The sequence below is a fragment of the Myotis yumanensis genome, unplaced genomic scaffold (genome assembly GCF_028538775.1).
Source record: "Myotis yumanensis isolate MYYU_CA2020_CCGP unplaced genomic scaffold, mMyoYum1.0.hap1 SCAF_18, whole genome shotgun sequence".
Lineage (NCBI taxonomy): Eukaryota > Metazoa > Chordata > Mammalia > Chiroptera > Vespertilionidae > Myotis > Myotis yumanensis.
This window is the reverse complement of record NW_027223769.1, coordinates 36,602,009-36,615,960: the sequence shown is the minus strand read 5'-3', so window position 1 is coordinate 36,615,960 and position 13,952 is coordinate 36,602,009. Positions and strand designations below refer to the sequence as shown.

At 41.8% G+C, this 13,952-nt stretch overlaps 2 protein-coding genes across 8 annotated transcripts in view; one reads left to right on the top strand and one right to left on the bottom strand.

The window, feature by feature from the left end:
• Nucleotides 1-10,627, bottom strand: part of RPGRIP1L (RPGRIP1 like) — a 75,855-nt gene extending 65,228 nt beyond the window's left edge. For 2 of the 5 annotated variants that reach the window (XM_070398982.1, XM_070398985.1), the window contains exons 1-4: nt 10,585-10,627; nt 7,441-7,532; nt 5,705-5,852; nt 2,089-2,387 (exon numbers count right to left, since the gene is read on the bottom strand). In XM_070398982.1, coding sequence (XP_070255083.1) covers nt 2,089-2,387; nt 5,705-5,852; nt 7,441-7,525 — 532 coding nt within the window. In that variant the 5' untranslated portion in view covers nt 7,526-7,532; nt 10,585-10,627. Of the gene's footprint in view, nt 1-2,088; nt 2,388-5,704; nt 5,853-6,389; nt 6,478-7,440; nt 7,533-8,099; nt 8,355-9,099; nt 9,273-10,584 lie in introns of those variants that run through there. The other 3 variants (XM_070398983.1, XM_070398984.1, XM_070398986.1) reach the window with 3 other exon arrangements.
• Nucleotides 10,628-10,887: 260 nt separating this feature from the next.
• Nucleotides 10,888-13,952, top strand: part of FTO (FTO alpha-ketoglutarate dependent dioxygenase) — a 242,100-nt gene continuing 239,035 nt past the window's right edge. Inside the window, exon 1 of one of the 3 annotated variants that reach the window (XM_070398593.1) lies at nt 10,888-10,997. In XM_070398593.1, coding sequence (XP_070254694.1) covers nt 10,911-10,997 — 87 coding nt within the window. In that variant the 5' untranslated portion in view covers nt 10,888-10,910. The remainder of the gene's footprint in view (nt 10,998-13,952) is intronic. The other 2 variants (XM_070398592.1, XM_070398591.1) reach the window with 2 other exon arrangements.

Genomic DNA, 13,952 nt, shown 5'->3' with positions numbered 1-13,952 from the left:
GACCTGGCATAAATAGAAAACAGTATTTGTACAGCAGCTTGGGGGTGAGGCCATGGGGCCAGAGAGGGTCTGGGGTTCTCAGCCCGCCACCCCGGGCTGCACTGTTTCTGACAAGTCTGGCCTGATCCCAGACTCAAAGGTGGCCTTGAAGAGTCTGGTAAGGTTACTACGGTATCAATCTCCATAATGATGCTGCACGTATACTCAGGAAGGCAGTGGTTACGAAAGTATTCATCACTATGTAATGCTCTGTGCAGCTTCTATGTCTTGGACTCTATAATAAACAGTGAAAAAGATCTGAATTACTGAGTATAAACACAAGGGGAAATTCAAGCGATGTAGTCATATTTCCACAAGACTGCTGCTCTGTGGCTTTTTTTTCCTATAGGGAGAAACTCCCACCAAATTCTTCTATGTAAACAGCCCTTCAGAGCACTAGATGAGCTTGCGGAGTTAATCTAAACTTTGGGCGTCGTGTTAGTTGGAAAGACCTTGCCGACCTCAGAGATCAGCTTGCCCAGCTATTGGTCACAGGTTCAGAGAGGATAAGTGACTTTTAAAAAATATATATATTTTTATTGATTTCAGAGAGGCAGGAAGAGGGAGAGAGAAACAGTGATGATGAGAACCATTGATCGGCTGCCCCCTGACCAGGAATTGAACCGTGACCTCCTGGTTCACAGGCCAATGCTCAACCACTGAGCCACACCGGCCAGGGGAGGATAAGTGACTTTTCAAAGGTGAAATCTATTATTGTAGGGACATATTTTTTTATGTCCCTACCACCTCCTGGCCCTACTTCTAATCAGGTGTTATCGCCCCATTTTACAGATGGGGACGATGAGGACCCGAGAGGTCAAGTGCGCTCTTCCACGTAGGAAGCGAAGGAGTGGCAGAGTGTGTTTCTGCTCTATGATTCATCATGGCCACTTGGTTGTATTGAGTTTACTGCCAATCCCACAGAGCAAGGGGCAGGCTTGCTCTTTCATCCTGCAGCTGCCTCCTGCCTGAGAGGAGCCTTCCCCACTTCAAAGGCACCGTCTAGGGAACAGAGTGTTAACATTTCGGCTGGAAGAAAAAATAGAACAAGTTTTTCGCCCATTCTGTTCACATGGTGTTTTTTTCTTTCCCAATGAATTGAAATGCAAGTTTCACATCATTTTCTATGTCCCTAAAAATGTTTGGTCTTTCTGTGAAGTGTCTTCCAAATGAAGATCAATTAGAGCTAACTTTTTATTTCCTTTCCCAGGAGCTGAAATTAAAAATGTGTCACGGAAAACAGTTACTGCCTTTTTGCTTCATCATAAATACATTTGTCTGTGGGTGGAGAGAATTGGGATTTTATGAGAAATGTTTAGTTTTTTTTTCTATCATGAGTCTTGTCTATGCAATTGAATTGCTTTGTAACCTGGGTAGGGTTTAGGTGGTTTATTTTCAAAATTAAAAACGTGATTGTCCTATGATCTTATTTGGAGATGGAAGAGACCCTTATCGGTCACTTGCTTATATCCTTTTATTTTACAGGTAAAGACAACTCAAGTTCAGAATAATCAGAGGACTCGTCCAAAGCCACCAGATAAAAAGTGGAGGAGCAAGAACCCAACTTTCAAAACTCCCAGGTACGTGCACGTGCCCCTGCCATGCTACCTCCACACCACGAGGAAGCTTTACACAACCCTGCAAATGTCATAAAAGGCCTTTCGATAAAGAACTTAACTGCGATCAGATATAGGCAAACTAGCTGGTTTTCCCATTTGCGTGTGTCAATGTGATATGCTCCTGTAATTTAAAAAAACACGAAAACTAAACTGAACTCATATTTCATGTAGCTTCACACATGTCTCGCACCAGTTAGAATGAATAGTTACGCTCCATGTTGACTAAACAAATTTGAGTGTGATCTAGGGATTCTTAAATAAAATAACCTTCATATTAATATGAATTTTTTAAAAATCAAAAACAGGTCCAAAAATGATTTTTATCTTCCTAAAGAAATTTAGGAACACGAATAATACATAAATACGACTGTGTGTGCGCCAAATGACCTACTGAGAGCTGTCAGCTGAGGATGTGTGGGAGCTGTTTTACCTTTCCTGGGGCAGTCCTGCGCGCCTGCGCTTTCGCTCGCCTTCCTACGCCCCGTGTTTACGCGGGACTGCACGCTGCTGTAAGGGGCTTGCCTGCCACCCTGGACCTGAAGTTGCTGTTTGGCTGCAATGAGTCTGTTTTTGAGGGCTTCGTTCTGTCTCTCCAGCTCGTGAACTTTCTCCTGCAGCTGCTCGATCATTTCTTCCAGCTCCACATCTCGTCCCAGCCGCTTGGGGCCGCCACCAACCCGCTCATATCTTTTCTTGTCATTAACTAGCCGTATTAACTTGGTGGCCATTCTAGGGAAATAATAAAAAGATGAAAAGGAATGTGAGAAGTCAGCATAAAATGCATTCTGTTGAAAGGAACATAATCACTGTGAAGACTTCAGTGCAGAACCTGAATAATAAATTTCAGGTTTTGATGTAACTATTACTGCCTGTGAAGAACCCTTTGATGATAATTGAAACCACCGGGCAACAATCTGCTTTATAGCACTGACAAATAACAGTTTCCTAAGGCTTATCATTTAAGGTTAGTAAAGAGAGGACACATATTTACTCCATATGTTCCTCAAATGCAATTTTTAACGCATGACCTTATGTAGGAATGCTGTACGCACTTAACTGTAGCTACAGATTGTGGATGTGGTGGGTTATATCTGCAAGCCACAGTAAGTTAAAACTTTTGGAAACTGTGTTAAGACTATGCAGCATTTATGTGATATATTGTTTTCAGTTTCTCCAGGATTAAGACGTACTACAAATACAAAAGTGTTAGAACGCAGAGATACACACATATAAAAGCACCATGAAAAATTCAAAAGAAATAAAAATGTGCCATTAAACGTTACTTAGCGCTCAAGAGACATGCATGGTTAATGGTAGAAAATAATTAGGTACAAAGAGTATTATTTTAATGCTACCTTTGGGTTTAGGCATAAATTGTGCTTTTGACATCTCAGGAGAAGTTTATACCTTTGATTCTTTTAAGTTTTGATAAAAACTGGTTAGACAGAACAAAAGACAGAAAGGGCACATGGGGGTGATGTAATATACACGCAGAGAAAACATGCCTGACAGTGAATGGAAAAATCTTGGCAGGACAAGAAAGAAAAGGTGGCTTTGATGAGAGACACAAGTTCAAGACTTTACAAAATTGGTCGCACATCTTCAATAGCTGACTCTAGTTTATAGTGAATCTATTTTTATAAAGACCCAGACAGGAGATTGAAAATAAAAACTCACTTCATTTTTCTTTACATGGGGTTTGCTTTATTTTAGCATGGTTATGGACAGAAGCTTTTACTTAAGAGAACAAAAGTGAAATAAAAAAAATCCTTAATAGCTTTGGGATGTCCTAGAACAACCTCTTTTTGCCCTGAGCGGAGTCCTCTGTAGCAGCGGTGGTAATACCCGTCTATCTACACTTGGGCTTCTCGGCCTACAGCGTGCGGCACGGGGAGAGCTATGCATAACATAATCAGCTAAGACTGTTTCCTCTTTCCCTCGAGGCACATCCATTAAACATGCTTTATAAGGGATCCAGGATAATAAAAACCAAGATCCAAGAGTACCACAAACCCCTAGTGAAATAATCAATGGATTAGTTCCTTTCCACCGAACCCAGAGGATGACAGATCCTTGGGAAATCGGGGCCGGTATCCTAGCCCGATAGAACCACGAACCTTCTCAGCCCTAGAAGGAGTTCGGGTCCGGAGCCCCACCCAATGCTTAGCCCTGGAAATGTGGCAGCCATCTCACGAGGTGCCAACTAGACAGCCGCGTTTCCTGTTACAGAGACCGAGAGAGAGACTCCATTCAAAAGAGAGGCAGGTTTAAGCTGAAAAAGCCGTCAACATCTACAGGAAAACAAGTGACCGCACTCATTTTTTAAGGCACGAGCACATGGACGGAGCGGCTTCAAGTTCTTTCAGTCCTTTCTCCAGTAACAGCAGTCATTTCCATTGGTTTGATTATTTGATCTTAATGAACCATCAGCGATCAGGTAAAGTCTGAGTACTCATGTGAAAAGGTGGTTTATCAAATCTACAGTTATCCTAGAGTGACACTGATTTATATCGTAAGGATACATTTAAAGGCAGTTTTGCCGAGGTATCTAGGTAGTGTCAGGGGTGTGACACTGAGGAGGAATGTAGAGCTTTGGGTCACAGCGGTCAATAGATCATTACTCTCGGGTCTGAGTGAAATCAAATCCCAGGAGGTTAATGGCTTGAACATACCATACGCTAGTGGCAGGGAGATGAATAGAACACATGCGTACAACTTGACTCCCAGCCCAGTCCTTCTTCCATTAAACTACACGGCTCATTATTAAGTTGTTTTATATTTTCTGGCTAGGACAAATTACTAATGAGGTCAAGGTTGTGAATTCAATTCTTTTACTGACCAATTACGCTTAGAAAGAAAAAGAATTGTTTAGTGGTGAGAGACCACATTCCTCATTCTGACAGGCGGACATGTGTGCGTTACTGGCCAGAAAAGGAATCAGGCAAGTGGGTCACATGTCCTGAAAATAGACATCATCACGACTCAGAGTCAAAGCCCAGCACAGGGCAGCCCGGGGGCATCACAGCGAAGCCCACGGGGTAGGAACCAAGCTAGAGTCACCTCTTGAGAGTAAATTCTAAACAGAAAGAAACCCATCTTCTTTCCTGGCTGTCCTACCTTTTCATTTAACCTAGAACGTGAGTATGAACACAGACCTGTTCCTGCTTCTAGAAGTGAAAGCACTTTTTGTTTCGAATTCAGAAGAGAGTCATCGTGTTTCTGAACAAGAGAGAATGAAGGAATATCGCCTCTTACGAAATCATCTGTGCAGAAATTTTTGCATGCAAATCGGAAGTGACACTCTTTTCTTCAGAAACGGCTTTCTCTCTGATCAATACAGACTCTAGACCAGCAGTTCTCAACCTGTGGGTCGCGACCCCTTTGGGGGTCGAACGACCCTTTCACAGGGGTCGCCTAAGACCATCGGAAAACACATATATAATTACATATTGTTTTTGTGATCAATCACTATGCTATAATCATGTTCAATTTGTAACAATGAAATTGGGGGTCACCACAACATGAGGAACTGTATTAAAGGGTGGCGGCATTAGGAAGGTTGAGAACCACTGCTCTAGACTAACTCAAGCGAAGTTAAATGTGTTCCAGATACTGAAGTGATGTTTTCATTAGTAAACCCGAAAGTTTAAGGACACATGCATTTTAACAAGTTAAAATAGCTAATTACTTTTTAAAACTTTCATTTTAAAATCAAGACGTTTAAAGAAACAGATGCTTTGGCCATTTGCTTATTAAACTATAAATATGAAACCCGAAGTTATTTATAGATATGATACACGCATGGCACACTTAGCTAGGAGCTCTCCCTTTCAAACAGCAACTTCAGGCATAATAAACACTTATAATCCTCTTGGTTTATTCTTATAGTTTTTAAGAGTTTCCATTTTTGAAAAATTGTATTTATTTACAACCTGCCTGGCTACAAAAAGGATTCAAGGTGGAGTTTTCAATTAAGTTTATAAAAAAGCAAATCCTCCAAAACTTTACAGTCAGGAAAAAAAAAGCTCAAAGCTTTTTATCATAACCTTTTAATTTTATCCTCTTGCTTGCGGGCATGCTGTTTAAGTAACATGTTCTCATCGTGCAAACGCAAAAATCTGTCTTCCAGTTCCTCACGACTGATCCGTGACACGATGACCTGGTGAGACTTCATTGTCCGTGTTGCTGAAGTTTCTGCAAAAATGCCAAGATCATTCATAGTGGGATCACTTAAGCTAGTCTCTAAGCATAACTGTTGACATTAATATGAGATCAGATGCACTCATCTCAGATTTTTCCCTTTGTGACCCACAATTAAAACTGCTTTTGAAAATATTATAGCATTGTTCACATCACTGATCGGAGGTCAGAATAAAAGCCTTTGCTATTAATACTTTATATGCAATATTAAAGGATAGGAACAATAATAATATCCACTCAAAAAAGGATTCAAATAACCATTCTTTAAGATGTAAGCTGGAACTCTGATTCAATAAAGGATTTTCGACTTATATACTGAATGTTGAAAAAACTAAACTAGAAATTTTTTGTTGGTTTTTTTACAAAGAGTTTTTACAATAATCTGGTGAACATAACATGATCAAGATATTTTTCTGAGCCACGGGTGTTGGGTTATAGAAAATAAACTATATAAAATTTGAAAGACCGAAAAAGAAACCCTTCACAAATTATTTATAATCTATCTTAAATATTTTTAAAGAACTTTTATACCTTTCAGCATGTGTATATGATATTTGTTACATATGCTTAAGTTTGGTACTTTCCATATCACTGTGAAGTCGGTCGATTTTCAGCAATCCTCCAAAAGAAACAAACAAATGGACAAAGATTAAAGCCCTCTGGTGGGAAACTGAGGGCAGGAATTGAATTAGGGTATCGAATCCCAATACAGAGCTTTGCACACTTAAAATTTATTTGCATTTGAATCGCTGGCACTCTGCCAAAAATCTAAAGCAAAGCTTATACATGTTTTACTTTTAACAATAAAAACCGTATAATCAAATTTATCTTTTTTAATGAACAATGTGTTGACCACCTTTCTGTGGCAGTTCAAGGCGACCCCTGGCACTCTTCTGATGAACAGGTGTGTGAACATGCCTTCATGGAATATATCTGATGTCACAGTCTCTCAGTGACAAATGCAGTGGTATGACTGCATGGCTGACACACCGTCCCCACAAAGGAAAACACAGCTCAACATTCCTTAAAGCTATGCTTTCCTTTCTTATTTTGAAAGTGCTTTTTAGCTCTACAGCAACCACTAAGATATAAAAGGATAAAGAAAACGTTCAATGTATATTAATTTGATAAATTAAAGTCAATATCACGTGGGTAAACAAACCATTTTGAGATACTCTACTTGAAAGACAAAACATTTTTAAATATGGCATTTCCTCCCATATAAAATGTAAATGTAAAGAAACGTTTTAATGGCGAATGTGATCGAAGCCAGGCAATTCAGGTTGGAGGCTTGATACTCTGTAGTTTCTACTGATGTGTGGAATTTTAAAAAGATGATTTATAACAATTCTTTATCAGAACAGAGGGGGATTTTACATTTTCTATGAGCTGTTGATAATTGATGCAGGCAGTAAAATACCATATGTTGTTCTAAACACTCCATCCTCTCGTTTAGTCCAATCAAGAGCTATACAGTTACTTAAATGGCTTGGTTTGTATAAATATCAAAAATACTTTAAATTAAAAGTAAAGAAGTTACTGATCAAAGTTCATAACTGTAATAAATAACAGCTGGCCGTACCTTGTAACCCTCCCACTCCAAAGAGGTTCAGACCTATATCTTTCACAGGCAGGTCTCCTGCAGTCTCATCAGTTGGACCAGACATGGCCTATCTGTGGAGAAAAAGAAAATTCAAATAAAATCTTTCCAAGTTATAACATGAACTATGCAATGGAATGAACCAAATAAAACGAATAAGGCACTAGAACTTTAATGGACATCTTATTGCCCACATGTGCAGCTTGAAGAAGATGAAAGCTCCCATTTTAAAAGTAATACTACATTGAATCATGGCGACAGTGTTCCTTTCAACAGGATATTTCCTGTAGTTTGCTTAGGAAATGAGGTCAGATTATCATTCTTCCTTCTCCCATCTTCTTATTCCTCTATCTGAAACAAAAACGAACTCTCCTAAATTTAGAAACACCTCCTCCCCACCCCTCTTCCCCTTCCCTGTCCCCCAAAGAAAGCAGATTATCTTGGAAAAAACGCAAGTCAGGAACTTGATTCAAATGGTTGTGCTACTACTGGGTAGCTGGTCAAGTCACCTAACCTTGCTGAGTTTCAGCTCCTTAATTTAAAAATGGAAAAAAAAATAATACCCATCTCACAGAGTTATGCTGAGGGTGAGATGGTAAATTAAAAGCATTTACCACATTTGCCTGGGATGACAATATTACCTGAATGTTAATTTTCAGCTTGATGCGCAAATGCACGGGTAGTTCCAAGTTTTGCAAAAGAGGTTTCGTAAATTCACCAGCTGGGTTGGTTTTTGTTGTGTCCTGTTTTTGTTGCTACGAAGCCCAGGTCCCAGGGCTTCCTCCTTCAGCATACAGGCTGTCCAGCCAATTCTGGCATTTTTAGTTTCTATTCTTTACAGAGATGCACACATGGCTGAGTTTTGTATGTGGATGGGAGTGATCCAATTCACATGCCATGTCTAGTACACTTATATTTTCATTTCAATCTACCCTGAAAGCCAAATGTGAATTGTCAATGGAGATCCCCTAAGGCAGAGGTTCCCAATCTCTAAAATGTTGGTCCTAGAACAGTGATGGCGAACCTATGACACGCGTGTCAGAGGTGACATGCAAACTCATTTTTTTGGTTGATTTTTCTTTGTTAAATGGCATTTAAATATATAAAATAAATATCAAAAATGTAAGTCTTTGTTTTACTATGGTTGCAAATATCAAAAAATTTCTATATGTGACACGGCACCAGAGTTAAGTTAGGGTTTTTCAAAATGCTGACACGCTGAGCTCAAAAGGTTCGCCATCACTGTCCTAGAATGTCAAGTCCAAGCAAATTGCAAGCTTTTTGGTCTTGCTCGCTTCTGTATTCTCAGAGGCTGGCCCAGAGTTGGCACACAGCAGACATTCGCTAAATAGTTGTAACGAACGGTGTTGGTGGAGCGTCAGGGTGTGTGGACCCAGACGTGGTTGACAAGATCTCCTACGCTTACGTGTATATGCAGTATCTTTTAGCGGGAGCGTTCCTAACTTTTGTAATAACCGATCAAAGGCTGAGAACCTCTGCATTTTGCTGTGACACAAACAGCTAAAGGATGTTTGCCTGCGTGGGCATCTAGCTCTTTTGCAGACAGCGCTACAGAAAAGATCAATGTTAGGAACCAGATTACCCAGAAGTTTAAACCCAGGACATTTGTAAAAAGGGTACCTTTTCCATGAGAGAGTTATGGCGGCTTTTATAATAATAATAAGGCTGATGATGGTGTTAGCATTCATTGAGTGCTCCCTGAGCTGTGCGAGGCACTCTTCAAAGTGCTCTGCTCATATGACTTAAAGATCTCACGCTGTCCTTGTGAGGTTGTTATGCAAATGATTCCTACTCTGCAAAGGAAGACACGGGGATGTGGCTTAGGTAACTTGCCCAAGATGGCACACATCTAAGAAGTAACTGTCTAGCCCAGTGGTTCTCAACCTTCCTAATGCCGCCACCCTTTAATACAGTTCCTCATGTGGTGGTGACCCCTAATTTCACTGTTACAAATTGAACATAATGAAAGCATAGTGATTGATCACAAAAACAATATGTAATGATATATGTGTTTTCCGATGGTCTTAGGCGACCCCTGTGAAAGGGTCGTTCGACCCCCAAAGGGGTCACGACCCACAGGTTGAGAACCGCTGGTCTAGCCACTTTTTTGATTGTCACCAGTAGGAAGAGGGAGTGGCCTCTTACGGGCATCTAGAGGTCAGAGATGATGCTAAACATCCCGCAGTGCACAGGAATCCCAAGTATCGGGCCCCCCATGCTACTGAGGTTCAGAAGCCCCGTGCAGTGCTGCCAGGCCTCTCTACCATCCTCTCATACTCCCTCCATGCTCACTATGCTCCTCTCAGCCTGTTGTCCTTTAGGTTCCCCAAATCCAGGTACCCTGGCCTTGCTCAAGGCCTTCGCTGACTCTTCATCCTCTGGGCCTCAGCTCCAATGCCACTTCCCCGATCATCATCCTGTGCTAGATGCCTCTTCCTCCCAATTTAGTCACTGTTTATTGCTGTTCCAGCAGTCATCTCTGTCTGAAATTATTTTATTTGTTTTGCTGGTTCATTTCTAGTTCGTCTTCCCTAATAAAGTTCCAACGAGCATCTCGAGGCAGGTATCTGTCTAGTTCACACTTGGGGGGAACAGTGCCTGGCACCGAGTGGGCACCATCGCGAATATTTCTTGAATGAATAAAGCACTGAGACTAAAACGCTAAGCAAAGTCCTTGCCTTTATGCAGGTAACAGACTATGGGATAACACAGCGATAAACAGACCAGTACAAATAATTAAACAATAGGCCACTCGGGAGGCTTACGGGTGCACTAAGCAGCTCCACACCCAGGTCAAATAAGCGAACTGTGTTTAGGATGTGAGCGATCCTAAGGGCTTGGATAAGCACTGAAATTCGCAACAACTGTCCTCAGCGAGGGTTTAAGTCTGGGCTGCACATTTTCAAACCGGGGCTGGGCGTGGGGGCCATGGGCGGGGTGTGGCTCAGGCCTTGACGATGTGGGGGTTTCTCGTGCTAGGCTCTTTTTCACGCGAGCAGAACCCCGGGACCTTCTCCAGGCCGTGGAGCGACCCCAGGACCCCGGCCCGCGCTGCAGGTAGGGAGTCGGCCACCTCTATGCCCTCTCCGTCCCGAGAGTACTCACCGCCACTCTTTCCCCGCGGCTAGCTAACCGTTGCTATAGCGCCGACGGCCGAGAGGAGCATGGGAAAAACATGGCAGGCCCCATTGCCTCCTGGGAAATGTAGTTTTCCTGGAGCTCCTTCCCCGCCAGTTCTCAGGGCTTCGAACTACGCTAGCCCAGCTGTGGAACCTGGGAAATTCTAGTGCTCTAGATCCCAAGGCGCTCGCGGGTGCCGCCGCGGTGCAGCCTGGGAGTGGTAGTTCCCGCGGCTCTGGGGTAGCGTGGTAGCGGACGGGAGCAGGACGCCGAGAGAACTACACGCTGGAGGCGGGGTCCAGAGCGAGGGAATGTACAATCCTGGCGGTGGCGGAGAAGGTTGTAGCGGCAGCATGAAGCGAACCCCGACTCCCGAGGAACAAGAACGCGAAGCTAAGGTATGTGGGGCCCCCCGGAGGCTGGGGTCTTTCGTGCACTTGGAGCGAGGGGCAGGGAACCGGAGGGACTCGGCTGGAGGGCGAGCCGACGCGCGGTCTGAAGCCAAGCATGAAAGGGCCTTGTCAGCAAGGAAACCAGAGCCCCTGTGGGTTATACATTCGTGCAGGCCTGGTCCTATTGGATCCGCTCACAATTGGAAGATATCCATTTGCTTGTTCTTCACCTAACTCCTTGGGTGAATCTGTAGCTACTCTTGTGCCTCAGTTTACCGGACTCCCAGATGACTGTGATGGTACCCGCTGTGCCTTTCTCTTTGGTAATAATTTCGGAGGAGTGAGGTCAGATATGTTTATTTGGAACAGTTGTCTCAGTGGACCACGGATACGTTCTGTTTTCAGCACAGCAGATAGGAACATTTAACTACAATCCCGTTACCTACTGTTGGAGTTCAGCCTCTAGTAGTTGCCGTTTCATGGGATGAAAATAATAATTGCAATAGCAGTTTTTAAAAATAGCATTTATCACATGTCAGGCTTGCATTGAGTTCACACTGTTTATATTATTTCATATTCTCACCGCAGCGGATTGCAAGATAGATATGTATACAGATGGAGTATCAACAATCCTGTTTTACAGATGAAGACTTGAGTTCCAGAAGAATTGAGTGTTTTCCTTTCTCTCATCCCCCAAATCAAGTCCTGTTTGTTTGTCTAAATATATTGGTAATCTGCCCACATTTTTCCAGTTCCACCTTGGCCCATGCTATCACCATCTCTAATGGACTGGTACAGTAGTTTCCTTATTTTTATGCACTCACTCTATACCAGTGGTTCTCAACCTTGGCTGCACATTAGAATCACCTGGGAATCTTTTTAAAATCCTGATTTCTGGGCCTCATCCTTCAGAAATTCTGTATCTTTTTTACTAATGTTGTGGCCTCACCCCATAACAAAAAATAAGCATTGGTTATGCTTATATGCATGCATACAAGTCCTTCGGTTGATCTCTTAACTGCCCCCCCCCCCCCCCCCCAACGCTCCCCATTTTTATTTAAGTTTTCAGGTACCTGTACTAATTGATTAACATATTAGAAGTAAGGGGGTCCCAGGAAAGGGAGAAACCAAGTTATGTTGGGGAGGATTGATTTTATGGAGTTCCTCCTGCCACACCCCCAAATTGTCTCCACAATTGAAACCACTCCAGCAATTATACTAGTGAGTCCCATTCCTCTTTTTAACATTACTTGAAAGGCAGTTCTCCTGGCTCGACAGCCCTGGCTCCATCTTAGAAGTGGCTCCATTATATTATTGTTTATGTTTTCCCTCTCTTGATCAAACTCTTTCCTTGAAAGCAATGATCAGAAAACAGTACTGATCAGTTATTAAAAACACCACTGGCCCTCTATTATCAGGTGACTCGTTTTGAGTATGTATTTCGTGCCATTGTTAGTCCCTGAGGCCAGGAGGGCGCATTCCTGGTATATCATGCCCCAGGTAGAAAGGAAAATATGTAGTTTGTTCTTTCCTGAGGAGCCTTAGGCCACATCTGAGCAACAAGCGCATCAGAACACAGGAACCCTGCATTGTCGTCATGCTTCTTTAAGAGCAGGGCCTGGGTTATATTTAGTTCTAACTTTATTTTATCGGAGGGGTTTTATCCAAGTACATAAATAGCAAACTTCCTTTTACTGAGTTATTAGTTTTATAACTCATTAAACCTAACAACATTTATCTTTTTAAATGATATGAAGGCAGCTGTCACCAAAAAACAGAAAACTTTATTAATGGTCTTTTATTTGAAACAGCAAGTTTATCTTGAAACAGAAGTATTTACTTCTGTTATTTGAAACAGAAGTATTAACAACAGGGCAACCCCCACCTCGCTTAACTAGAATGTTTTCAAGGGCAGTTCTCTTATCTAATACTGCTGCAGTGATCATTGTAATATCTGTCCAAGGAAAAGTATTCTTAAACATCTTCTGTAGTTTCTTATATGAAAACTAGAGGCCCAGTGCACAAAATTCATGCACAGGTAGGTTCCTAGGCCTGGCCGGCAATCGGGGCCCATTGGGGGCCTTCCTTCATTCCGCACCACCCCACTGGTGGTCAGTGCACGTCAGAGTGAGCGGTCGAACTCCCGAGAGGACAATTTGTTTATTAGGCTTTTATATATATAGATTTTATAGGCCTTAGTGATCATTTCAAAACATTGATCAACATTTTTAAATGAGTGTCTTTATAACATTAGGCTATACAAAATAAAGATTTCTAATAGCAAAAATTTTTATAATAACAAAGTTAAGTCTGAATAATAGATCTAAATCAAGAACAATACCCGAGGGCCATCAACTAAAGATATTAAATAACCAGGAGGTGTTAATGGGTGCTCTGTTGAATCATTTGGCTTGTGCTAAATCTGGTACCTTTATTGGCACTGACATCACCAGGTGATAAGCATCCAGGAGTTAATGCCTTTAGATTTAGTCACACATGGATTAGCTCAGAGTCCAGAATAGATAAACTTGCTGTTTCAAATAAAAAACCATTAATAAAGTTTTCTGTTTTTTGGCGACAGCTGCCTTCATATCATTCAAAAAGATAAATGTTGTTAGGTTTAATGAGTTATAAAACTTATAACTCAGTAAAAGGAAGTTTGCTATTTATGTATGTACTCACTGCGTTTTTTTACCTCATCTTTTCAATTTTATTTTTTGCATTTTGGCCTTTTAGTGAGGTCCTGAGAAGGTTCTTTTGGTCTCTACCTTCAGCCTGGATTATTCTGGATTATTTCACCCATTTGGCTGATGGTAATTTAGGAAACTAAATCTAGGGCATTTTTGGTGATGGGCCAATGATCAGGGGATTTAAGAAAATTAAAACTTGGCCTGACAGATTCTACTCTGTCCCCTCTCGCCCAAGTTTATCTTGATCTTTTTCTTGACATCTCTTTCAAGG